This window comes from Empidonax traillii, unplaced genomic scaffold, assembly GCF_003031625.1.
Source record: "Empidonax traillii isolate 1590-97213 ecotype Southwest subspecies unplaced genomic scaffold, ASM303162v1 scaffold8:size5222938, whole genome shotgun sequence".
NCBI lineage: Eukaryota > Metazoa > Chordata > Aves > Passeriformes > Tyrannidae > Empidonax > Empidonax traillii.
The window spans coordinates 4,655,826-4,682,028 of NW_020955201.1; the positions used below are offsets into that span (position 1 = coordinate 4,655,826).

Sequence of the window (26,203 nt, forward strand, 5' to 3'; positions counted from 1 at the left end):
AGCTATACAAATTTCCAGCTGCAGAGATGCCTCACTACAGCAACAACAACAACAAAAAAGAACAACCCAGTGTATTAAGTCATTGTGGGAATTTTAGAGTGTGTTGGAGGGTGGGGTTGGTAAGTAAATATTAAAATATAAGCATCTAAAATATGACAGCAGCTTTTGTCCTTGCGACTCGTGGTTGAAGCTCTTCTTACTAAATCTCTGAACTTTTTTTCAAACAAAAAGTTAATGATAGTTGGGCACTTCAGACACTAATTGTTCTAAAGAGAACAGAATCCTTCAATTACATGAGGCATTTATAAAGATAGAAGCTATTTGATTACTTTCCCTATGACAAATGGGAGAATTAAAAAAAATGGCAGCAAAAAATATAAATGCATTATCCACAATTTTGCACATATATGATCTTATTATTCAATCAAAAAGATTGATGGCAATCATTTGACTAATTTTCATGCAGGACTGTGTCATTTATGCAGTCCAAAACATATATCAGTGTGAGAACACATATTAATTTTCAAAATGAAGAGATGCAATTGCTAGGGTAAACTGTCACAGTATCACTCAGGAATATTCCCACTTCACTCAAATGCCACCAAACTCTGCTAAACAGAAAGGAACATTGTAAGCAGGTTGTTATTTCTTTTTACCTTGCTTTAGTTCAGAGAAAATAGTTCCTGGAAATTACATCACGCTCACTAAAATTACTTTTAATGTAAGGAATGAAGTCATGCCTGCTACGTATCTACAGGGAGACTGAAGAGCTCTATCTTAAGTTTAGAAGAGGACAAATATTTTAATCAAATGAGACACCAGCTCCTGACAGCGAAAGATTATTGTCTCCTTCCTCAGCTCTTTTAAAAACAAACTCCAAAGTCATATAATTTAGTAGAAGCAAAATGGAAAATTTTAAGACTGCTGATAAGGGAATGGCCCCCTTTCTTTTTTATGCTGGGTACGGGACAAGTAACAGACTTCCAGTCCTTAAAACAAATTTCTACTTATTTGGACATCAGCAAGCTTTCATGCAGAACTGTAGTAAGTCTCCATTCTTCAGAACTGCACATCCTAGTACTTTCGTTAGAAACATTTTTAATTCCACATTATCTTTTTGTATTCACTCATTTTGCTTTCTAGTCAAAATATCCCTCTAAAGTTAATGGGGAAGGAAGAATACTGGAGAAGATACAGGGCAGGAAGTTCAACTCTTAATTTTAATGAGTTCAGAGATTAAAAACACCAAACTAAGTTTTCAAAGCTGTGTCACAGAACAAATCATGCAGGGTAGCTTGGACAACATAGAGAAAATGTGCTGTCGCTGGTCCCCCAAATCCTGAACTGGCAGGGTCATGGCCTAGAAGACATAAGAGTTCAGCTACATCTTTCAGCCCATTGACTATGTGACCAAACACTGCATTCACAGCTTTTACGTAGACAGCATATATTCCACGTGGTCTTGAGCCTCTGCTATGTATTTTTAGTTTCATATACACAACAGGTTTAGTGGTATCTGGGATAAATATTCATTCAAAAAATTACAATACAAGTGGAAAGAGATGGAAGACAGTTTACTAGTAAACATTAAATAATTTTTACTGTGATTACATCACTGGCAACAATCACTATTGCTTTATTTCAAGTAGTAGAAGACAGCTAGAGAAAGCACTAGGCTTCAAACACATTTACCATATTCCTATTACAATATTTCATGTATAGCATAAGCAACAGTCTTTTGCCTATCCGCACTTCTGCACAAGTGCATGATGTTACTGACACAACTTAAGCCAGATCCAAAATGGTAGAACTGTGTTTGATTCTAGACCATAGCAGCTAATGTTTAAGCAGTCAGTCAGCTGGGATTCTTAGGAAGACTTCAGGGTTTAACTCTTGTATAAACTGAAAAAGGACAGAGAAACTGCTATATCCCATGTCATTCAGTCTTCTCTGTCATAAACAGATTGTAGGGATTAAGAAGAGACATTTAATCTTTTTTGTAGTTTGATGTCAACTGTTTCCTTGCTTTTCTCTTACAGTGGCTATGAATACTTCTTTAATGGTCTCTTTGTCCAAGTTCCTGCCTGTAAAGAGAAATAAAATATCTAACTGTATTTTAAAGTGCATTAGAAAAAATGCATGCAGGTAGCAACCTGCCAGTCTTCTCAGCAAACAAAATATTTATTATACGAATGAGTGAGAACAGCAGTAACAAAATTAGGCTGCGGATAACAAGGTAACTTTAGATTGTAAAGGCAAGAGCAGACTTCACGCTGTACAAGTAAGGGAAACAAGGAAAAAACTGGGTTATTTTTTATCATAAAACACTTCAAAAAGCAGAGAGTAATAAGAAAAAATAGAAACGTAGCACAATGCTATGCAGCTTTTCAGAAACAAAACTGATTTTATACATTTTAATGGCTACAATCACCTTCCATACAGTTATTGAATACTTGATTCATTCAAACCATCCCAATCACCCAATTTGTAATTGCAGATTTTAAAAATAACGTTAAAGATGCAAAAATAATTTATAACTACATAGAATTTTATTTTATTTTAATGTCACTAAAACAGACCATCTATATCCATCTCATCTGAAATATTAAAACTGCAGCAAGTTTTGATGGATAAAACTTTGACTGGAGGTTATGCTGAACATACTGCAATTATTCAGGCTAGTTTAATCTGGTTGCTTTTCACTGGACAAGTCACTGCCTGTGAAAAATAAGCTTCCTAAAGCCAAACAAGGAGATGTGTAATTTCCTCTTACCAATTAGAACAAGTCTATTTGTTCTCTTTTCATCTTCTTTCCAGGCTACTGAAGTCTCTTCCAGATCATAGAGCTCATGGACACCTTGGACTATCACCTGATGAGATTTGCCTTGAATAGATACCAGTCCCTTATCAGAAAAATAACTGTTAGGATACATAAACAAACCTTTAAAAATAAAGTGTGTAAGAGGGGGAAAAGAACCTTTGAAACTAGTCCCAGCAGAGAATAATATTTCTAGCAATATGCACCTGTTAGTCAAAATAACCATGTATTATCATCACTTCTACTCATAACATTCATTCTCACACTTCCTTATTTTGTTAGAGACTAGTAACTACACTTCACCACACTGTGCCCTCTATCCCTTGTTTGGTCAGTACCTAGCATGCTTGGGCAAAAATAATATGTCATCAGCTACTCCATCACCTTGAGTACATATAAGGTGTATGACATGGGAGCCCATGAAAGCCTGACTGCCAGCAATGATGTAAAATGAGCAAAAATGCTTGATTTCAGATTATTCTCATGCTCAACTTTTCTGAAATACAGTCTTTGAATACTGGAGAAAGAAGTGAAGTAAAACAATTTAGTAAAAGATTTAGAAGGGATTATTGTCAGAACGAGTCCATCAACCTCCATATCAACTGTTCTATTAAAACAGTTTTCATCACTTCATAGTAAAACTTTCTAAAATATTCAAGTGGAACACATTCTGTAAAATATGTCTCATAATTCCCCTAAAGAAAAAAAGGTTAAAAATATTTAATAAATAAAGGCCTGTATTTGACCTATCAGTTGGAATTCTATGTCTATTACTGCCAAAAGGATTATGACTGCAGATAAGATATAAAAGCAATGAACTTGGGAACCCATTTTGTAATTAATTACTTGGGGGTCATTTGCTTTGCTGTATGGGACAGAAAAGCAAAGCTGGCTCTGTGACAGAGCCAGCACACAACTTATCACAGGTCTCAGATTTACTAAAGAATTACTTTGATTCCAATGCTCATTACAACAAAAACATACTTGCATGTGGCGTTACTGTTTTCAGATTGCTTAAGATGTATCAGTGGCTATTTTCTTCTATTTGTCAGGAAGGAGAAGACAAGGATATTCTAATTTTGTTGCTGAAAGAGCAAGAAAACCACCTGCCTTCCAACGAAATATGTGGCTATCTATGATGCACAAGTCTTCTCAGGAAACAAACCAGAGAATACTTTCTTTTATTTCTTACAGCCTACCAAATGACTGACTTGATTCTCATTTTTTAACTATTTACTTGGCTGCTTGGTATAAGGAAAACGACAGCTAATCCTGTATTGTCACCTCTACTTCTCTCAATCTGCATCTTTACAACTACAGCCTGATAATATTGTAAGAAGTTGTTAAGTATAGATCGCAACTAGTATTGCACTCCTACATTATGCCAAATTCAACTTCTGCATATTATTGCAATAACCATAATTACATGTAAAAATCTATAAAATCAATCTTTGGTATCCAAAACCTAAATATATGAGATGGTTGGAATCTTTCAAAGGAATGGAGGTGAAAAATGAAAAGTGATATAACCATGTCTTGATTATTAACTCTGCCACTGATGTTTGGACTGTATATCTGCCCTGTCCATCCAAACCAAGTAGGATCAATAAATGGCTTTTATGCCAGCTATCTCCTTCTGAGCTGTCCCTGGAACAATGACAACTAGCTATTCCCTACTTCATGTGCTCTGCTACAGTGATCCAGTAACACCTTTGAAAGGTCTGGAATTGACAGAACACTGCAGCTTCAGTTTTTTTAGTAATGAGGAAAAGCACAAAAAGCAGCTGATAATTTCTGACTAACCTTAAGTCTTATGACATCCATGGTGCACCCAGTCTTATTTTTCATATTCTTCTCCCACAGAAGATTCTATGAAAAGAAATGTTGTTTTCATAAACGAAATAGAATTGGATGACACCTACAAAAAGCCACAATGATTTTTTCAGTTGACAGTGATGCACTACTACTTACCTGAATAAAGAGATTTAAGTTTTCTTCTTTTATATTTCCTGGAACTTCAAATGTTACTGTAGTTATAGCCTGCAAATTGAAAGATCCACTTATTGTTACTTATTAAACTGAATAAACATCTCATTACAGTAATTTCAAAAGGTGTTCTTTATAACTTGGCCTCATAAAAAGTAGCAACTATACAGCCATGTCAAATATAAAAAAAAATATTTCTGTTCTGGTCTAATTTTCTAAATTATACTCTATCTTTTATTACTTGTTTGGGTGTGCACTCAATGGGCATATGCAATACTTTCAATAGTTAAATGCCATCAGCTTCTATGATGCTGGAGCTGATGTTCATTCTCAAAGAAAGACTAAGAATTTTAATTCTTGGAGGCTAAGAAGCTCTCTCTTTCAAATGATAAGAATGCTATGGATAAGAATGCTATTTTCTTGGCATACTGATCTTCATCACAATTCTATCAGACAAAAAATAATCAAGATAATTTTCATCCATCTGTACTTGCCTGTTATGAACAGCTTTTTATAAACAGATTATGTAGGGATAGATTCAGAAAATTAACATGTCTGAAGTTATGTTTTGTTCCAAAGCAACCACTGGCTTACTGCTCAGGACTAATTATTTTCAAAAGAGAATATGAAAATAAAACATGTAGTTTAAAATAACAATTTATTTAAAAAAAAATATAACGTGTCTTATTTTTGTCACTATAACCTCTCAATGACATGGAAGAAGAGAGAATTATTTTCAGTACAACTTAAAATTCTTTCAATTACTTTCAGACAACTTATCTAAATTAAGGAAAAAGAATAAAAGCAACAAGCAGCAAATGTTTATCTAATGACCAAGTAAAGTAATCTAAACGAACCTCCAAGAGCCAACACAAGAGCAGCTTCAAAACACAACAGAAGTTCACATGCTCCACACATAGTGCAGTTTGCTTCTGTTGACCTTCCACAAGAAGATAATAAGCACACTCTATCAGCTAACAAGGACTCGCAGCCTACCATGAGAGGTGTTCTACTCTCATTTATGCCTCATCTGTCTCAATAATAATCTTAAATATGTGGGTGTTAAAATAAATACAGATAGTAACAATGAACTCTCACTGTTTCCTACTGATTGAATGGCTCCACACAACAAAATTAACCTCTTTAATAACACAAGGATGCTATAACTCATAACATTCAGGAGGGCTTCTACCTAACTTTTTTAACTACTTTAGGGATCTATTAAGACTCTATAACTGAGCATATTTAAGACTACTAATGAAATAAAAACTATGAACATAAAACTGTCATAGTAGCAATTATAGTTAAGCATGAAACTGATTTTATATTTAATCTTTAATTCCAAAAGGAGATGATACTTGTCTTTTCCTGTTTTCAAGACTAGTAACTTCACAGTCAAGATCTGCAGTTCAAAAAGAAAAATGCAGGCATTGTATATGCATCATATTTTAACCTTAAAATTAAATTTATTCATAGGAACTTCCTAGAAGGAAAGCACACCTTTTTTAAGATAACTTACAAAAATAAAAGGTTTTATTTTTTTGCAGCTCCTGAAGGGACTGTTACCTATGGGGGAACCCCACCCATCTGGGGATACCCCAGGGAGGACTATGACTCACAATTCAATCACAAGATTTTGTTTTGGACAGAAAACCTGCAAGATAAAGACTGCTACAAATTAAGGCTTTGTTTCTATAAATATTCAAAAGAGTAGTCCTATTTATTTTAGTAACACCCACCATGTGAGTCAATGAATAATGAAACTGACTGTAGCAGTGAAAGCCCCTATGCTGTTTTTGAAAGTAAGACAATATAGCCATTTAGAATCTTGTCTAAAACAAAGCACATTCTTTTATGTGTCCTAAGTAATCTTCCAAATATGTTACAACACATTACTTCCTAACTGAAGCCTTCTGAAAAGGTACCACAGTTAGCATGCAAAGCTTGCAATTACCCTGAACAACCTTGTTATTACAAACACATGGAAGCAGTATTTTTGGTAATTACCTTATCCAAATGTGCGTGTGTTGTCTTTACATACTCAAGCTTCTTCTGCAAACTGAAAATAAGTAAAGTTAAATGTCACATCTGAGTAAGGTGGGCAAAGTGTCATTATTTCAACATTTTAAAAACTCCAGTATTGCAGAACAAAACTAGAGTATCAAAAATAGACTATATCCTCAGAAAAAGCTTCAACTGTTAATTCCATTTTATTCTCAAAATGAAAATGTTTGATTATATTTTTTTGATATAGTTAACTATTTGGGTTAGAAAACTAGGTTCTTTTAAAATATAAACAGCGTCACCCTTGATGCTCCTTCGTGCAAAATGCTTCCTTCTAATTTGATTATTGTAAAATTTAAGAAGCTTTAATGGTGGGGAAAAAAGGCACTCTCTGTTACTGAAGTAACATTTCGCATTCCTAATTCTCGCATCTTCCTTGCTTTGCTGCTGCCTTCTCATACTGCCCTCTACAGAACCCAGAATTCTTGATCTGTTTCCTGTAACTTCAGGGGATGTACAGACTGCCAGGTTCTACCAGTACAGACACACTGATCAGATGTTATCCTGTCTGCTATGCTGGCAGAAATCCTTACTGCAGTATGCAGTTGAAAGAACATTTCATTAGTGTACTGGTTCTGTATTTATGAACCGATACCAGGGTAAGCAATTTTGCTGTACAGAGTTCAAACATAAAATAAATGGAACTTCATTTAAGCAGTCTACAACATTCTTGGTGCTTTCAGAATGTGTCTTTAAATGCTGACATTTTAGAGTGTTTCCTTTGTTTTAATCCAAAATATCAAGAATCTCTAAAGGAACTAAGAAATGAGATATGAGACAAGACTAGAGTGAGGAAAGCAAGAAAGGTTTGGGTTTTTTTGTCAGCTATTTAAGGACTTTCTCAGATTTGTAGAGTGCAGCATTTCCTAGTAAACCTTGCAGACCACCACCTAATATTACAGGTAATCAGATCCAACTGTCAACTGCCCATTATCAAGAGCAATTCTTCTCTGGTTCACACCTTCTTACTGCTTTATTCCTGTTGTGTGGCTCTAGGATGAGTCAACTTAGTTAGCTGACTCATTATAATAACTCAGGACACGGGTTTATGATCTGGCTTACAAACTAATATTTATCTATTGCCCTTAAAGTATATATTGGCCTTCCTTTCTTTTGGATGCCTAGTCTGTAACTTCCCTGATGCTGCCTTTAGGCCATTTAAGGAGCTCAAAAGAAACAAACACTACTTTTCACTGATCAGACAAAAGCCCACATCAGGAAAAAAAAAAAAGCAGGGAAAAAAAAAAGCCTATCACTTGGGACAGTACTGCACCAGTTCACAGGCAAATCTCATAAGCATCTTATCTACTAGAAATTACTAACTTGCATGTCCTGCAACTTCTCCCTTCTGTGAATAAGGAAGTGGCTACATTCTCTTACCTGAAGTGAACAGTCTGTATCTAGGAGGAAAAATGAAGCTAATACTGCCCTCAGCTGCATATTCGTTCCTTTTATGATTGCTCCAGTACTTCTCAATCCCTTTGCTGGACAATTTAACCACACAAATGAACAGAAACCTCTTTTTCCTTACTTCCAATTTTCCTTTTGCACCAATCCAACATGCTGAAGCACGCAGTTGGCATTAAAAAAATGGAGCATGGAACACACTAAGAAGCATTTGCAGTGCCTCTGTTTGCTGTGGAACCTCAGTTTGTCATTCTTTTCTGTGAAATCTAAGGAGGCCTCCAGGTCATCAAGATGTCACTATAAGAAGTGACTAAACTAGAATTTTTAACAAAAACTAAGATGTGAATTTAAGCCAGGATTTGAGGGTGCCTGTTTCATGCATGTATTTATACAATGGTTATTATTTCTAATAGAAGACAGCAAAATTATCACCCTACCTTATTCCACATAAACTGTCAAAGGCATGTAGGTCCAAGACATGGCAGAGATCAACTCTAAACAGAGGGAAAAACAAAAGCTTTGTATTTTGGATGTGTTTAAATATCACGTATACTTAAATAATAATTTTTAAAGGGGTTCACTTAAGCTTATGTTTGTTTTCCTGTCTATCAGACTAATGCCATACATACTTAGCCTTATTTTTGGGATGTCCATGGTTGGTACTGTTTCCTATGAGGAAATGCTGTGTTTATTTCCACAGTAAGTACAGAAACAAAATTTTTTAAAATACAGGAAAATACAAATTCTTTCCAAGAAATCCCTTACACTGCATGCCTGAAAAAACCCCTGATTTTCCCTAAATGAGAAAAGGAACCCTGAGCCTCTCAAGACACAAACCCCTGTAATATATGTAGCTTATACTGACACACTGTTAGCAAAGAAAACTGAAATAACTATATGAGGTAAGTGCTACTAAATGGAATTTCAATTCTAAATTCTTAAACAGCCAAATGAAAAATGTAATACAGAACAGACAAGTTTGATCATATTTGCTTGTAAGAACAGCTATGTATAAACTTGCATAAGAAACTGATTTTTTACAAAGAAATACAGACTATAGGTTTCACTGCTAAAAGGAACTGATAGCTTATCAAATGCAATTAATGGCATGTGGCTCAATAAAAAGAACATGAGAGGTTTAAAAAAGCCACCTCCAGATCACAGCCAGAATTATTAACTTTTACATTCAACAGTAGTTTTACAAAGCAGTTTCTAAGATAAAAGATTTATAATGTAATACAATGTAAACAATTCCTGTGTAAAATTCATGACAAGTTCAGTGCCAGTTGTTTGTTCTCAGCAGCTTTCTGAAAAATCATACTGAAACTCTCAAGAAAGTGCTATATTAGTCTCTTTTAAATGTGGGCTTTTGAGGGACAAACCCCCCTAATTAAAAAGGATATGTTCTCAAATAACATTCCAATAAGTTAATTTTGTGCTTAATTCACTTTTGGAATGTCCAATGATGGAAGAGACATTATGTGTCATTTACTAAAGAATTTACAAGTAATCCTCTGGATACAATCTTGTTCTATGTGCTCTATGATGACCATGTTTGAGCAAGGAAGTGGGACAAGATGACCCACTGTGGTCCCTTCCAACCCGACCCATTCCATGAGTCTGTAACAGGAAAACTAAAAAAAAACCATATTTTTACTTATTTAAAATAATTCTTTTATCTGGATGTTTATTCATAAAATCAATACTGAATTAAATATTTCTAATTCAACAGTTTTTCTTTAAGCAAGCTAATCTAATAGAAAACTTAAAACTGTCACAATAGAAGCAGGATCTAGTACCTAGTAATACTGGCCATTTAATACCTTGATCTTTGTGTCTCTAGAATTTTAACAAGTCCATTTATTGACCTAAAATAAAACAGAAAAATCATTAGTTAGATGAAAATGCAACCACGATATATTGCTTGAATACGTTAACCATGGATAGCACTACGCAAAATAGAACCCCAACTCTGTTAACAACTTGTAGATCAAACCAATAGACAATTGGTTTGAGATAATTAGTTTCCCCTCAGAGTTGGGAAACTACAAGTTCTGACAACAAGGACAGCGTTTTCTTACCCAAGACTCCTCAGGATACACTGTGCTAGGTCTAAAAATTTTACTTTCAGATTTCAAACAACTATACAGCTGTAAAGTATTTAAAAATTTAATGTTTTATATGGCTCATCATAGCATTGATGGAAAAGATGTCTTTGATCACTGATTTGATTCAGACTGGTTGAGATTGGTTCTTCTGCTCCTGTGACTTCCATAATATATCTTTGCACTTGCTAGTGAACTTGTATTTACCATCAGATTTTTTTTCTCTGATGCTAATTCTGAAAAATGGCAACAGCTGCCCAGAACTGTAAAAGCATGGACACTTAAGACAAAGGCCTGTACTTAGTAAATAAGATCAAATCTCACTTAGACAGGTAAACTGCTAAGGCTGTGTAAGCACACAGAAGTATTGAAATTCCATTAGAAAGAGGCAGTCTCTTTTCCCTTACAAGCTAACAATATGTGTCAATATAATATGAGATCTAATTTCTGTACTAACAGTAAGAAGTAACTAACTACATTTAAATTAAAATAACTGTTACAGTTATGCCAAAAGCTTCATACCTCACAGATGTTCTGATTTTATTCATTTCTTCCTCTGAAACCAAATCTGTTTTATTGATGATTATAAGATCAGCTAATGCAACCTGCCTGTGTATTAAGAAGAAAAAGACAATACGAACAAACACTTTATCTGTAAGGCAGAAACATCATCTCTCTCCCACGGCCCCAAAAAATAGTATGAACTTTGTTAGTACAGCAGGGCAAACATTAATTACGCTAGAACATCATGGAGCATGAATAAAGTACTGCTGGCTTCTCCTTGAGGTGTTATTCTATGTCCTAAGAGACCAAATCAAAGCTTGCTAGATTTTTTGTTTCAGTGTGTTTTTTTTCAGATTTTTTTGGTGGTTTGTTTGCTTAGAGGGGTTTTTTATGTCATCTACTCCAAAGTGCTTACTGATCTAACAACTTCAGAAGTTCCTATTTCTCTTGCATGCAGTCTTTGTAAAGTGATACTTAAAGTCTCTTTACGAAAACTTCAGTTGTTACAATTACACTTAATTATTGTGGCTCCACATCTATCAAAAAATATTCCTCTATCTCCAGTTCTACTTTGAGCATCAGATAGATCCTAACATGAAATTTTTTTTTCCCCTCCTCACACACGTTTCCCCTTCACTAACGCAAAATACCATCACTTTTGAAGGACAAGAATCAGGTCTTGGCAAAAAGATCAAATGGAGCATGAAGTCACTTTTCTATATTCTATCTCATTACACCAATCTACTTTGGTTTAAAGCAAAGGAGGAGAAAAAAGCCTTATAAAAGAAAAAGAAGCCTCTCCCAATGAACTTCTATGCAGTGCAATTCCTAACTGTGATATATATAATGAATTTCTTCATCCATACCGAGATGCTTCATTGACAAGGCCTTCTGGCTTCTCCTCTGTCAAGTGCTAGATAAAAATTAAAACAACTGGATTAATCATATTCTAATTACATTTAAATTCATTTGAAATTAAGGGAGGTCAAACCAAGTTCAGCTGAGGTTCTTCAACAAGGTATTGAGGAAGATGGCATCTATAATTTTTCTGAAAATGATGGTGAAAAGGTATATTTATACATTAACCAATACAGAAGCTTATAATTATTTTTGTGATAACTATTCTAAAATATTTTATTATTATAAAGCTAAAGAGTAGAAAAACTGTATTATATTTTAGTTATTTTTCAGCTTTACAATGAAGTAAAAAAGTCACCATAACACAGTAACCATGAAAAAACATATCTGAAAAAATGAAAGTTCAGTAGTTTCACCAATGACTGTGACCTCAACTATCTGTTGAAAATGGGTTAGGCTTGCAGTACAGTATTTCATATGCATAACTTTAATCACATTCCTTTTCTCTGAAGAAGCTGACAAACTTTACTTTGATAGCAAAAACTGGTAACTCTTTCTCCAGGTTTGTATGAATAAACCACTACTCCTTGGCAAGTCTGCCTAACATCAGAAGCTTCTGGTCATGCTGCAGGAGTTAAGTATTATGTGCAGTTTTGTGCTCTGCTTGGTTGCCCAAGCTAATGTCCTCACGGAAGAATCAGTGAAAGGGAGAAAAATTCCTGCATCTCAAGCAGTAGCCTGAAGTTTAGCAACATAAAGCCTAATTTAATTTAGCCACAGCAACAGACTACGCTGAAGCAGCAAAGGTTTAGCATCAAGTTATTTTCTGCCCCCTAACATGGAGGCAGCAATCTACAGGATAGAAACCTTGCAGACATCTGGAGGAAGAAAAACTTTAAACCAATGCTGTAACATTAATAGCAACTCGCCACTTACACCTCTGGGAAGACTAGAGTCCTGTGCGTTCCTTCATCAGCTACAAACATACCAGGAATATTACTTTAAAATTTGAGTTTCAAGATACAGAAATACCAAATGAAAGTCGAATTAAATGGCATGGAAGATATATAGATATATATTTGACTCGAAAAACAAAAATAGATTATTGCATACTGTGAGTCTGTCACCTTAAAACACATTAAAGCGTTTCCTGATTGTGCGCAGCCTAAGCAGAGCATAACTGCAAGATGTCTCTCAGGAAACCTCTCCTCTGACCTTTCCTTTGTAATCCTCTGTGTATTGATTCTATTGAATTAAATGCTGTCAGACTTATTCTCCTGAAAAAACAATGCCTGTAGTCGAGATGTCAAGTCCTGGAAGTAGACAGATGCAACTTCAAGCTGTCCAGCTGTTTGCCCTCGATTAAAAAACTGAGTATTTTCAGACTGCTGGGTGACAAACTCATTACAGTGATAATCCATGATATCAATTACCACTTCAGTTTCAATTTAGCTGACTGGTCACAGGGCTATTTGTCAGCTTTTCTTTTGATGAGTTAGTTCTCTGAAGCATGACAACTTAAATTGCAGCCTATTACCTCAATATCATTACCTGTACTGCTTTCAAAATTCTTTGAATCACAAGCAGCTGTTGAGGTCAAGCTTTGCAACCAGAGGAATTCCTCAAGTTAGCAAGTCCCTTATACAACGCAAAAGTTGTTTACTTGGTATATAACTGAGAAAATCTGGAATTCCTACTATTCTGAGTAAATGTCAGTGTTTTACAGGCTTACTGACTGGATAATGTAGGAGGTTTCAGTGAGCTGTCAAGGATAACAGTACATAGAAAAACTGAATGTTTCTAAACATTAACATGTTGTTTCTGACATATTACTTGAAAGTTTAAATATTTTATAAATTATTTGTCAAACAGTAATAATGTAGTGCTGCTATGTGCAACATAATTATATTTGGTTCAAGACAACAATTCAGCACTGCAGGAAAAGACAGACAAACACAACAACATTTTTGCAAGTCATAAAACACATCCGAGTTTATGTGAGGGCACTCAGCTGAAAAGGGGCTGACCTAAGACATGATATGATTACTGGATTTCTTGTGATAGTTGAGCTGAGAAGATTGTTCCTGCTTAAAAGGGCAAATCAGCCTCCTCCCCCATGTAAAATGCAGAAATATTAAAAACACTTCCATAGCATGATGAAATTTTCATACCACGAAGGCAACATTTCTTATGGTTACTTTTATTCTGAATCCTGCAAAATTAATACCCAATCATTTCCTAAGTTATTAAGTTGCTAATAACTATATTAACATGTACCTATTATAAAAAAAGTTGAACTATTTGATTTAATCACAATTTTTGCTGTTATCCAAGCTTACTGTTCTATATGTCTGTTTTTACATTATACTTTATACAGATTACTCTAATGGCTGCTCTTTTTGTCTGCTCCCATATAATGAAATAATCATTTCATATGAAGCAGTACCAGGACACTGGTGCTCTCATCTCTCCTCACCACAACTGCCATTTCATCAGCACCCTTCCCAGTCTAAGCCCTAACTCAATTGTTACCACACTGGTATGCCTGTTCTTAGTCCTCCCCTTTCACTAACATAGACCAATGACACTCAGCAAGACCAATTTTTTCACTGTTTTTACAGTAAGCCAAATGCCTATTTGGAATAAAAGCAAGATTCCTGAGTGAAGTGATAGAACTAGAAGGAACCAAGTACCTAGCAACCTCACAACTCTTAGCAAACATTGTGTCAGTAAGAATCTAAATTCCTTTGAATATCAGTAATCCCTTGTCCCCATTCAAAACACAGTACTAATGAAACACCCTCATTCAAGGAAAGAATTATAGCTACTGTAAAAATTAATTCATCCACATGAACATTATCGCAATAAGTGCTCTAATGCTACAGTTTTAAAACATGTAATAAATCCAGTAACATACCTGCAATCCATGCTTTGCGTCAACAACACATAAAATTCCTGAAAGAAAATATTAAAGCGGAATGGAAATGTGCTGAAAGCAGGTGACAGTTTAAACAACTTGTAAGCTTCTTATACAAAAGAAACAACACCAGGACACTAACAATTGGTTATAATAAAATGGAAGCATTGAAAGTATCTGAACATTAGACTCGTCACCCAAATATTTTTTTATTTGTCACTCATATCTGTGGTAACAAAATATCTACAAAACCAGGTGAGATAAATTCTCGCAAAGGGGATGCCTCTTTTTCCACAACAGAAGACTGGCAGAGGTATGTTTTTACAGGATATTGAAACAAATTAAGAGGACTGACTGTGGTGTGCAGATATTTTGATTCTAAGTGACCAGGAATTTGCAAGTCTCTGGTAGAAATTTAGGAAGCTCTTTCTTTTTCAACTCAATGTTTCCTTCCTTGGATAAATGGGTATTTTACAGACTGACCAAAGCATTAGTAGGACATTTGTTTAAGCCAAAAATTCATTTTTTTTTCCTACATTAAAAAAATGCCCTTTAACTACATACAGGATGATTTATATTTCAGTAAATACAGTTTTTTATTGAAACACAGCAAATACTAGAGCTAACAAGAGTCCAGTAGGCAGAGAAAGCAAAAAAACAAAAGGCAAAAGCATCCAGATGTTGACAAGTCACGAGTTCAGAAAAAAAAAGGAAGTAATTTAGGAAACATTGCATTGGGGGGGGGGGGAAGTAAGAAAAAGGAATAAAGCATGCTTTAATATTACTCATAAATAATTTTTTATAACATCTAGCTAATGAGGATCAAGAGACAACCACGATCTCTCCATATCTGATCCCCTAGTGAAGCACTACAAAACTTTGTTTGATTTAGAAAACTGAAACATCTTGTCAAGGAGACAAACAAGCGTCAGAATAAGCAAGGGTATCTCTGTGGTCAAATCAGATGATCTGGAAACAAGTTCATGCATTTCAAACATTTTCTTAAACCTTGCCTTAAATTCTAAGATTACATCAAATGGAATGCAAATATATAGGAAAACAAGCTTGCACTTCTTACCATCAAGATATATGTCACTTCCCAGTTCAGAATCAACCCAGAACATGGAGGCCACAGCTCCTAAAAAGTGCAATACACATTCAGATGCAGATTTTCCAGTAAGCTACCACCATGTAGACATTTCATAGAAAAACTGTATTTGTAGTGCCGTACTTGAAATCACTCTCTTCAAACTCAGAAAGCATCACAGATGTCAAGTAACCTGTGTCAAGCCACACATTTGAGCCTAACAAAAGCTACCAAAGCATTGCACTGGTGTGCACATCCACAGCTATGACTACAAAAAGCTTTAAATATCATTAAATCTTCCTCATTTCTAAATATTCTGTACTTCCCTTTTTCATCTTTCAGCTACTGTTTCTAGGTCATGGCACAGAGACACATACCTCCACTCCCACCCCACCAGCCAAAAGGAAGATACCCACTGAATTTCCATGCAGATGAGGCGCTTCTGAATAATGAATAATGTAGTGCTCTGTCTTTTTTTATACAGTAACTTGTAAAATTGAAAATATTAAATTGACAAATCAGGAGACAAAAAGAATCAGTGAGTATTTGGACAACTGGGACCACATTTATCAAAGACCTGGAATCTGTGACCTGACACCTGTGGATTACACATGGCCTAGGAGTATGCTACTCCTGTTTTCTGCTAAAATAGCCCTGCAAAGCAGATTCTAATTCCAATTCCTCTGCCATGGGCAGGGACACCTTCTACTAGACCAGGTTGCTCAAAGTCCCATCAGGCTAAGACTATTGAACATGTCAGAAGAAAAAAATAAAATAAAATCAGTAACTAAAGTCATTCCAACACCTAAAACTGCCTACCTGAAGTGGTAAGACACAGTCCTCCAAACATCACTCTGTATCAACACCAAATACCTGTCAGTTGTTCACAGTGCTTACTCATGCAAGATATAGCAAGGGCTACAACATGTAATGGTTTTCTGATATCTATTGATTTTTTTTTCAAAACACTTAATAGTTTTCCAATTTGACTCAAAAGGAATTTGTGTGTAACAGAGGCCAAATCAATGTCCTGTCTTTTGAAGAAAATTACTTTACCATGACAACTATTCTAAATAGTTGAAAAGCATCAGTCTCCTAAAGCAGAAACAATCGGATTTCTGATAAGAATTTCCTTCACTCTCCATCAACAACACATTTTTAATTGGGACGGTTTGGATAAAATTGTTTTAGATAGCTATTATTAACATGAGCTTAAGTTTAAACACCTCTTTATAATAAATATCACTAAACAATAAACAAAAACTTTGCAAAATGTATTACTGCTCTGTAAGAAGAATGTATTGGTCTGTTTCACACTGTATTTTAGGACTTCACAAAATATATGGCCTATCACAAACAGTGTAACAATACATTAGATGGTAACAATTTATATTTTTAAAGGAGCAACATAGAACATTAAAAGTTTACTGAAAACTACTAGTTTCAGAGAGTGCTCCTTTTCTCTAAGACCAATGTCTTCTCTTGAAGAGAGACTGGATTTCTGTTAAGCTTTAGAGTCAATCTGGAGCAAGTTAAACAAAACAAAACACAACTAAGCAACCCATCCACAACCCCACATCTGCCCTTATCCAATTCACTGGAGTCTATACAGCAATCAAAGCATATATGCCTGACAACTCACCACTTTATATTACATTTTGCAAAGTGAACTGACTGGTGGGCAAATAAACATACCATAAAAACAGAATAATTATGGTTATGAAAGCCATAATGTGAACTACCTGGATCTGCCAAACCAGTTGTTTCTAACAATATATAGTCAAATTTTCCTCTCCTTTGCATCAAGTTCTCAATAGCCTTCACACCATTGTCCCTGTAAGAAGAAACAATTAAACCTAAGAACAGAGAAAACAAGCTACAACATGCATTAACATGCATCTTCTGATGCAGAACATAGTGTTAGTATCATCAAAGCCAAAGTCCTGAGTCAGGACTTACAATCTACAATGAAAATTTAGTCATCATACTGCTGCTCAAATATTAGGCAAATTTTAGTTTTCTGTTTTATTCTAGTCTGAAAATAGTATTTGCCTATTCCCACCAGGCATAATAAAGGGGACTCAAATGAAGATTTATTTTCAAACACTGAATACTCTGTAAAGGACAGTAGGGTCCTGTGTAGGTATGTAATATATTTGGGTTGGTAACTAGATTACAGAAAAAAGGGATAATGTGGAACTGAACCATGCTCTTCTTCCCACCTCTCCATCTCACCTACAGCAAAATTAAGATGTGCAATCGCAGCTGATGAAGTCAGCCTGAAGCAGAAATTTATAGCATTTTATATAAAAGAAACAATGTATACAGAACATAGTAGCAATAGTACCCTTCCTTACACCCCAGCAGAACACAATGCAATAAGGTCTTCTGTTTTCCACTTATTACCTATTATCAGTTTAGGCATAGGACCAATTCTTCCAAATTTTCAGGACAAACAGGCCTTTATTATAATAAGGTTAGCACAAACAATCTAGCATTCAAACAAACAGGATAAAAAACATGCCAAAGAAACAAATACTCTCCTGCTTTTTAACACGACCATCTGCTTACAATTTTGAATATTGTGTTTCATTAGGTCACGAAAGGTTCTCCATTCACCCCTTCTGATGTATACAATATTCAAGTATTAACCACCGTACAGAGAAAGAAACACAGGGTAAGTATTTAACGTGAGAACTGGGAAACTTGAGTCCTAATTCCAGCCTCCTTGAATCTTTACCTCTCTATATGGAAGCACATAATACTAAGAGAAGAGGGACAGCTCTCTACTCTACAATACCCCAATAGTGTATGCATTGGTATTTGGATTAGTTTTCTAATAGACACTAACTCCACATCAGTAAGGCAGCAAAGGGAAATAAATTCCTATCTCCCTAATTCCAATTCTTGTTTCATCTGACAAAAGAAGTCTCAGTCAATACCACCATCAGTTTTAGGAACCAAACCCTGTATATCTTCTCCTTTCCTCAATTCCCCCCAAGACTCACTGTAAGAACTTGTAAAACAAGTTCCTTACTTCACCGAACAGCACAGGCAGCCATTTCTGAGCTCCAGCCATTCTTCGTAGAGTTCTCCCCCTTGACTGATTGCCAGAGATTTCTCCAAGGCACTTCCTGAAAATACAAGTAGTACTATATTTTTAATCTACAATCTTGCATGACAATGCCTGTAAGAGAGAGAAAAAGATTCAAGTTGGTACACATTTCTACTCTTGAATTATATTCTTTTCTTCTAAGACCATGTTTCTGACATGTTTTTCAGAAATTAGTATTTTCCACTTTATGACAAACTTAAAAGCCAAGGTAAAGTTGGTTCTACAAAGATCAAAACGATGGTACATCGTAAGTGCCACAAACTTTGCTAAAAGAAAGGGAATTTAGCCAGTGCCTCTGTATCAAATAAAGGCTGTCTCTACATTTTATTTTAGGCTCCAGGACCAGAAAAGCAGCTTGCATCTTAAACAAATAAAGAGCCCAGCACCAACACAGTGCAAACTGTAAGCAATGCTGACTATGGCACAGACAGGAAATCACAGCCATAGCAATTAAAAATCCTGAAAGCAAAGAATCCAAAGAACCATAGACACCAAGCACACATCTCCCCATTTCTTGGTCTAAGATAATTTGTGATCTGTAAATAGCTGAGGGGAAAGGAAACAAAAGAAAATATTATCTACCACCACGTTAATTTAATTTCCATTTGCTTGAAACTGGGTTGGACACATGGAGGTACAGCACGTCCAACAATATTAACTTACTTTACTCTGAGGGCCTGAATTTAAGTGCAAAACAGATTAATGCATAGCACTGTTTTATGAACACCACCAAAAAGACTTTCTACCCTTCTGAAAACTATGGAGTGTATTAATAATTTCATTAATGGATTTCAAATTACAATGGTCTTGATTTCCTGCAATTTTCTATACTTGTCATTTTGTGGGGAAAAAAAAAAAAGGGGGTTTCTGCATGTTTACATACCTTCTCCAAATTCATTCAGTATAACTGCTATTCTTTTATTGTGCTGTTCTGTCAGTATGTAATTTAGAAGAGTGGTTTTCCCAGCTCCTAGAACATAGATCATATTCTATTAAAATGCAGGAGAAAAAAAATATTAAATTTTCAAATAAAAAACAAATACTGTTATGCGCATGTACACTTCAGGCAAATCTCTTCTGAAATATTAGTTTACATTCTAGTATCCTACATTCTATTAGAAATTATTTTGTAGAGATATTTGACCTCAGGGAGCCCATTAAATCTCAGTCTTAAACGATCCATTGTTTTCCATTCACTAAGTGTCAGTTCTTGATAAACCTAAAGTCCCCTACCAGCTAGACAGTCTTTTCCTTAAAAACTAACTTCGTGTTCTCTCTTAACAAAAGGCACACTTAATTTTCTCCCTCCCGTTGCCTTTTCTGACCAAAGCTTCTGTCGTCAATAATCACAAATGTGCCACTGCCTTTAAACAGAACATTGTTAAACACACAACACATAACCTCCGCAATACCACCTTACCAGCAGTTCCATCCGCACATCTTGTGCGTTCCGGGCGCACAATATCACAGAATTGTTAGGGTTGGCAGCGATCATCCAGTCCAAACTGGACGATCATCACAACTAAGGGAATTTGGTAAGGCAATCTTCTTTCCCTGCCCTTAGGGTTTTCCTGAAAGAGCGTGATGCAGCATCAGAAAAGTGCTGGCGATCCTAAATTTAACCAGATCCTTACCGTCCATAACCGCGACTGTGTAGCTCACAGTAGCAGCGTTGGTCTGAGGGAGGGACGCCGAACCTCACCTTTTCAGACTACAATTCAGCCTGCACTTAATCGAGCCAGACATGTTACACCACCCTGACGTTAAGGCTGTCCAAAAGCCATTTGCCAATCGCGATCTGAACGAGGTGAACCGTGAACATGAGGTGCTAAATGCAGAGCTCAAAATCGTCCCGCAAACACGCTCGTGGCTGTAGAAGGGCCCCGCGCTGCCCTCCTCGGCTGCGGGCCCCTATCCCTCCTGCCGGCCGCGCCGCAGCCCCGGCCTCGCTCGGAGCTTCCCCGCCCGCATGCGGTCCCCGCCGTGCGCCCCTCGCGCTGCTCACCCAGGTACCCCGTGATGATCGTCACCGGGATCCTGCTGGCGGGGCCAGGGCCGGGGCCGGGGCCGGGCTCGGCCTGTCCCGCGCCGCCGATCGGCACCAGCTCGGGGCACTCCTCGTCCTCCATGGGAGCCACCGGGCCCGGTCCGCCCGTCCGCGACAATGATGATGTCATCCGCCTGCCGTCACGCCCCCACGGCGGCCCCGCCCCCGCCGGGCTCTGCCGCGCAGGCGCACAAGGGGCGGTGCGGTGCCAGGAGGAGGCTTGTCGGGTTAGGCACACGGAGTGGGTCGGGGTGGGAGGGGCTGCAGTGGAGCATGTGTTCCCGCAGAGGAGCATCTAGTCCCGCCTCCCTGACTGAGCACGTGGCGTAGGATTGCCTCCAGAGGGTTCTTGGGGATATCCAGTAATGGGGACTGCACAACCTCTGTGGGCAATTTGTTTGGTGCTCGGTCACCCACACAGTGAAGTTGTTCTTCCTCATGTTCAGGTCGAACTTCTTGTTCATCAGTTTCTGACCTGTGACTCCTCTCCTATTTGCGCCACTGAGAAGAGCCCGGCCTCATCCTCTTAGCGCTATCCCTTCAGATATTTGTATACGTTACTGTGGTCCCCCCTGAGTCACCTTTTCTCCAGGCTGAACATGCCCAGCTCTCTCAGCCTTTCCCCATAACTGAAGTGCTTCAGTCCCTTAATCATCATAATTGTCATCCACTGGACTTGCTCCAGGACCTCCATGTCTCCCTTGTCTTGAGGAGCCCAGAACTGGACACAGCACTCCAGGTGAGGCCTCTCCAGGGCTGAGTAGAGTGGCAGGATTAGCTCCCTCAACCTGCTGGCAGTGTTCTTCCTAATGCACCCCAGGATACCACTGGCCTTCCAGACCACAAGGACACACTGCTGGCTCACGGACAGCTTGTTGTTTATCAGGACACCCAGGTCCTTCCTTCTCTGCAGAGCTGCTTTCCAGCAGGTCAGCCCCAAGCCTGGTTCAGACACACCAGGAGCACTGAAGGCACCTTCCTCCGTTTGATTAACAAATCTGGCGCAAGTGCATGTGCTTTTATCTGTAATCAAATAAAGATAAGCAACAAATTTGTTGGCTTTCTCTGTTCTCCATTTAGGACCATGAAGGGGTACATCCATGTATAAGATGGAGCTATTGCTAATTTTAACAGTGTTTTGCATTCCTCAGCTTTTTGGGAGCCATAGGTTTAGAAAATAGGTCACACATCTTCCATTTCTCCGCCTCAAAAGGTGTAAATGTAACAGCCCTAGAGGAGGCACAGAGGAGAGATTGGCCTGATGCATGCTGATACATGCATATGCCCCAAAACCCAGGTGGGGTTCTCTGCTCTCAAAATAAAGTCCAGTAGCACTGGTTTGAGTATTGTTATGATAATGTATGCTGGGCTTCATCTTGTTTTGTATGTTTATCGGCTTGTATGCCAGTGAATATACTTAGTATTTATCCTTGATTCTTCTTATACTTGTGTAGGTTAGAATATTTAGTACTGATACTATTTTATGACATTCCACTCTAAATAGCTGACTTCTACCTGAGTCATTCTAGTAACAAGCATGTGAAAGTCAGCTTTAAAAAACTGTAAAAATAACTTTAAAAAATTATAAAATAACTTTTTTAATCCATTGATTCAGCTTGTTCTTGGAGTTACAACTGCATTTATTCCAACAGAATACCCATAGCTACATGATTGTCCAGATAATAAGTTCAAAAGCAAATTATTAAAATCTCTGTTTGTGGGAGAAATGTTTTTTGGTGGTTGTGTTTGTTTGTTTTTGTTTTTTTTTTTTTTTACATTGGTTGTAGTTAAAATAACTCATGTTGTCCTGCACTATAAAATCTTGTGCCAGCTCTGTGTCAGCAGTGGCACCAAAGTGAAACTTTTGAGTTTAGCAAGCCAACAAGCTTAGTTATCTGTACTAAATAAGGCTAGCTGACAAGAATAGCTGTGGAGTTCCTGTTCCCTTAACTGTGGACCATGGTAAATCTCAATCATTCATTATAGGGTCTAACTATATAGTCTGTTGATTTCTAGACTTTTAGGTCCAATACATGGTAAAATTCCTCTTTTTGAATTCTTGTTTTAGCCACGCAGGTTATGCTCTTGTATGACACATCCTATTTTAAAGGAAAAATCTGATCAGCTGTTAAAACCCTGCCTGATGGTAGTTTTTGCTGTCTTGGGACTGCACACCTTTGCATAGTTCTGTTACAAAGGAATTGATTATGAAAAATTAGAAGATTTTTCACTGCAAGAAGACGATGGGGTAAAAGAGGAAAAACTCAGAAAGGCATTGAGAATGTGCAGTTTGGCACTGCAGAGCATATAAAAAAAAAGGTGTAAGTTGTTTTAAAATTGAGACACGTAATACTGAAATTTTGGTTACATGTCAGTGATACATTGGGTATTGGGAAAGAAAAAGGTCATGAAACCAGTGTCATGGTTCTTTCAGCAGTTCTGCTTTTCATCAGGTCACATAGCATTGCTCAATATTTTTTCTTTTGAACAAAATTACCTAAAATAAATACTGGGGTTTTGGGCTCTTTCTTTAAAGTTTATATTAAAAACCTAGAAATTTACTGTAAATATTAACTGTCCTTTCATTTCTGCTGAACTGTGCAATGAAATCTACTTGGTAAATGTAACTGTAAAACCTGCATATTTTATTGTGGTGGCAGCTAAAGTGAATATAGCAAACTAAAATCTGGATGGCATAGTTGGAATGTTTTATTCAAAGATATTAGAAGACAAGACATACAATATCAAAAAACAGTAATAGACAACAGGTTAGCAAAGGCATACAGAGCTTTTGGTAAATTCCATTAAAGTGTGGCAAAACAAACACCTGAAGAAAAGTACAAAGATCAGTGTTTACAGAGCCATTGTACTGTCTACTCTTTTATATGGATCTGAATCATGGGTCATTTACCGCCATCACTTGTGTCTCTTAGAACGCTTCCATCAGCGCTGCCTCCGTACAATCCTGAACATCCACTGGACCGACTATGTGACCAACACGTCTGTCCTTGAACAGGCAGCAGCCACGAGCATTGAGGCCATGCTGCTGAGAACACAGCTGCGCTGGGCAGGGCACATCTCCAGGATGCAGGACCACTGCCTCCCTAAGATCATGCTCTATGGGGAACTTGCTGCTGGCTGCCTCAAGAGAGGAGCCCCAAAGAGGAGATACAAGGACTGCCTGAAACAATCCCTCAGCCTTGGCCATATTGATCACCCCCACTGGTCTACCCTGGCCTCCAATCGGGAGGCCTGGAGACACACCATCTATAATGCTGCTGCTGCTTTTGAGAACACACACAGGATCACTCTCGAGGAGAAAAGACAACGCAGAAAGAATCGTGTCTCGTCGATATCACCTGGGGAGTCTTTCTGCTGTACCTTCTGCAACTGGACTTGTCTATCTCACATTGGCCTTTTTAGCCATCAGCGCGCTTGTAGCAAGCATGGGTAGAGCCCTTCTCAAATCTTCATTCGCGAAGCCTAGCCATGAGAGAAGACAAGACATACAATATCAAAAACCAGTGAAGTCTTGATGAGTATCAGGAAGTTGTATTTAATTATTATCTTATATAGCTGCAATTGAAATAGTCTAGTCCCTTCCCAAATACTGGAGGTCTCAGTGCAAGCAAAACCATTTGCTTCAGACTGATCTGGATGACGGACAAAAGAATTTAAAGCTCTGGAGGAGAACTGTGGAAAAAGGCTTTCATGAGAAAATAAGGAAGAGGATGCATTGAAGAGCACTGCAACTTGCTGATCACTAATACAGTAACAAGGGGAGCATAATCACATCAAAACAGCAGGAGAAGAAAATCACTGGCATTTCAATATTATGTGGTACATGAGTCTTAAAGCATAATGGCCGCATGAGAAGGAGGTTCCTATATGGTATATTGTGCAAAATTCAGAGAAATATTCCTCAGAGAAAGGAATTGCAAATTCATAAAATGATACCAGTTAATCTGCAAAACAATGTGGAAACAGATATGAAGTTAAGTTTTGTGATCTCAAAATATGAGCTGGTAAACAGAGGCATAACTGCAGAATGATTTGCATACTACTTAGGATACATTTACTTCTTCCTTTTCTGTTATCTATGTTTAACTATTCCTATATTAAACTATTTCTATTTTCTTATCTATACTTGCATTGACAGTTTCTCCTGACACTAAACTTTATTTTTCTTTGAAGAATGCAGACAATTCACATGTCATTTAAGAGAAGAAAGATCTTACTTCAACCAGTGCATGTGCTTTTTAACACTGCTGCTTTTTTAGGACTTATGTGCTCAACATGCTCTTACAATGTGAAACTTAGTGAAACTGACAACATTAGAATAAAGGTATGGCTTACTTTTATTTATGGCTTACTATTATTTAAATATCATACATTATTTAGCAAGTTGCCTTGTATGTGAGAAGATGGTGATGGTAAGGAAAAATTTTGTTCTGCTTGAGTTTTCTTCACTGTGAAGGTGAACAAAGAAACAGTTCTGTTTGAGAAACTGTCTAATGTGAATCTGGCCAGTAACATTTTTATTCCTCCAGAATAATTTGCACAGACAAATGGAAAAAGAAGATATGCTTTCACATGAACTGTTCTTCTTCTTTTAGAGTTAAGTGTTTCGTAAAAAAAACCCAGAAGTCTGCAAAGTGATCTAAGTTCCTTTTCTTCTGTTTCACCAATACAAAAAGGAAACTTAAACCTACAAGTGAGTTTTCAAATCTGTTTTTTTTAAGGGAGGTTCCGTATTTCATTGTCAATCTCTTTAAAACATTAATAGGAATAATGGAAAATTACACTTGTTTTTCTGAGATTTAGCCTACTAAATTTCTTATAATATTTTTTTTATTTAAAACAGTCTTGAATAAATCACTTATATTTTACTAGATACATTATCAAAAATATTGAGAAAACTCCCATGGACCTAACTCAGTTGCTGGTCAAGCATCAAAAGTACATCCTCTACAAATAAGCAAGTGACTTTTAAAACTTAAGCAGGGCTTTGTTGAGATACAATCCATGACTATGCTGAGACAGAATTTTGTGTTTCATGATGTGCATGGTGCTCTGCTAATCTATCATGCAGTAGCATTCTTTGCAGGGATACCACTGCTGGTGAGGAAGTGACTGCTAATTTTCTCTTTTAAGAAAAAAGATGTTTGGAAATTGTGTGCCTTAACAGAAAAAAAAAAAAAAAATCCCCTGGTAGGTGGCATGTAATGACATGCAAGTCATTGTCTCTTCCAGTGTTTCCTTTACCCCAGCCTGCGAATTCCTTCAAAACAATAC

The 26,203-nt window shown here is 36.9% G+C and overlaps 1 protein-coding gene across 4 annotated transcripts; it reads right to left on the reverse strand.

The window, feature by feature from the left end:
- Window positions 1-1,553: 1,553 nt before the first annotated feature.
- Window positions 1,554-21,009, reverse strand: LOC114057402 (COBW domain-containing protein 1-like). Of its 4 annotated transcripts, none has more exons than XR_003571219.1 (15): window positions 20,867-21,009; window positions 19,745-19,831; window positions 18,784-18,880; window positions 17,489-17,580; window positions 15,738-15,797; window positions 14,660-14,697; window positions 11,751-11,797; window positions 10,903-10,989; window positions 10,099-10,143; window positions 8,713-8,769; window positions 6,812-6,863; window positions 4,790-4,858; window positions 4,622-4,687; window positions 2,774-2,884; window positions 1,554-2,084 (listed from the first exon to the last, which is right to left on the reverse strand). XR_003571219.1 is itself a non-coding variant. In XM_027883658.1 (15 exons), exons 1-15 carry the CDS (start codon window positions 20,988-20,990, stop codon window positions 2,011-2,013), a joined length of 1,125 nt encoding a protein of 374 aa, XP_027739459.1. In that variant the 5' UTR covers window positions 20,991-21,009; the 3' UTR covers window positions 1,554-2,010. The 4 variants fall into 4 exon arrangements, 3 of the variants coding, with proteins under 3 accessions (XP_027739459.1, XP_027739465.1, XP_027739474.1); XM_027883658.1 differs by having other exon boundaries at window positions 2,774-2,903; XM_027883664.1 differs by lacking the exon at window positions 15,738-15,797 and having other exon boundaries at window positions 2,774-2,903.
- Between the last annotated feature and the right edge of the window lie 5,194 nt (window positions 21,010-26,203).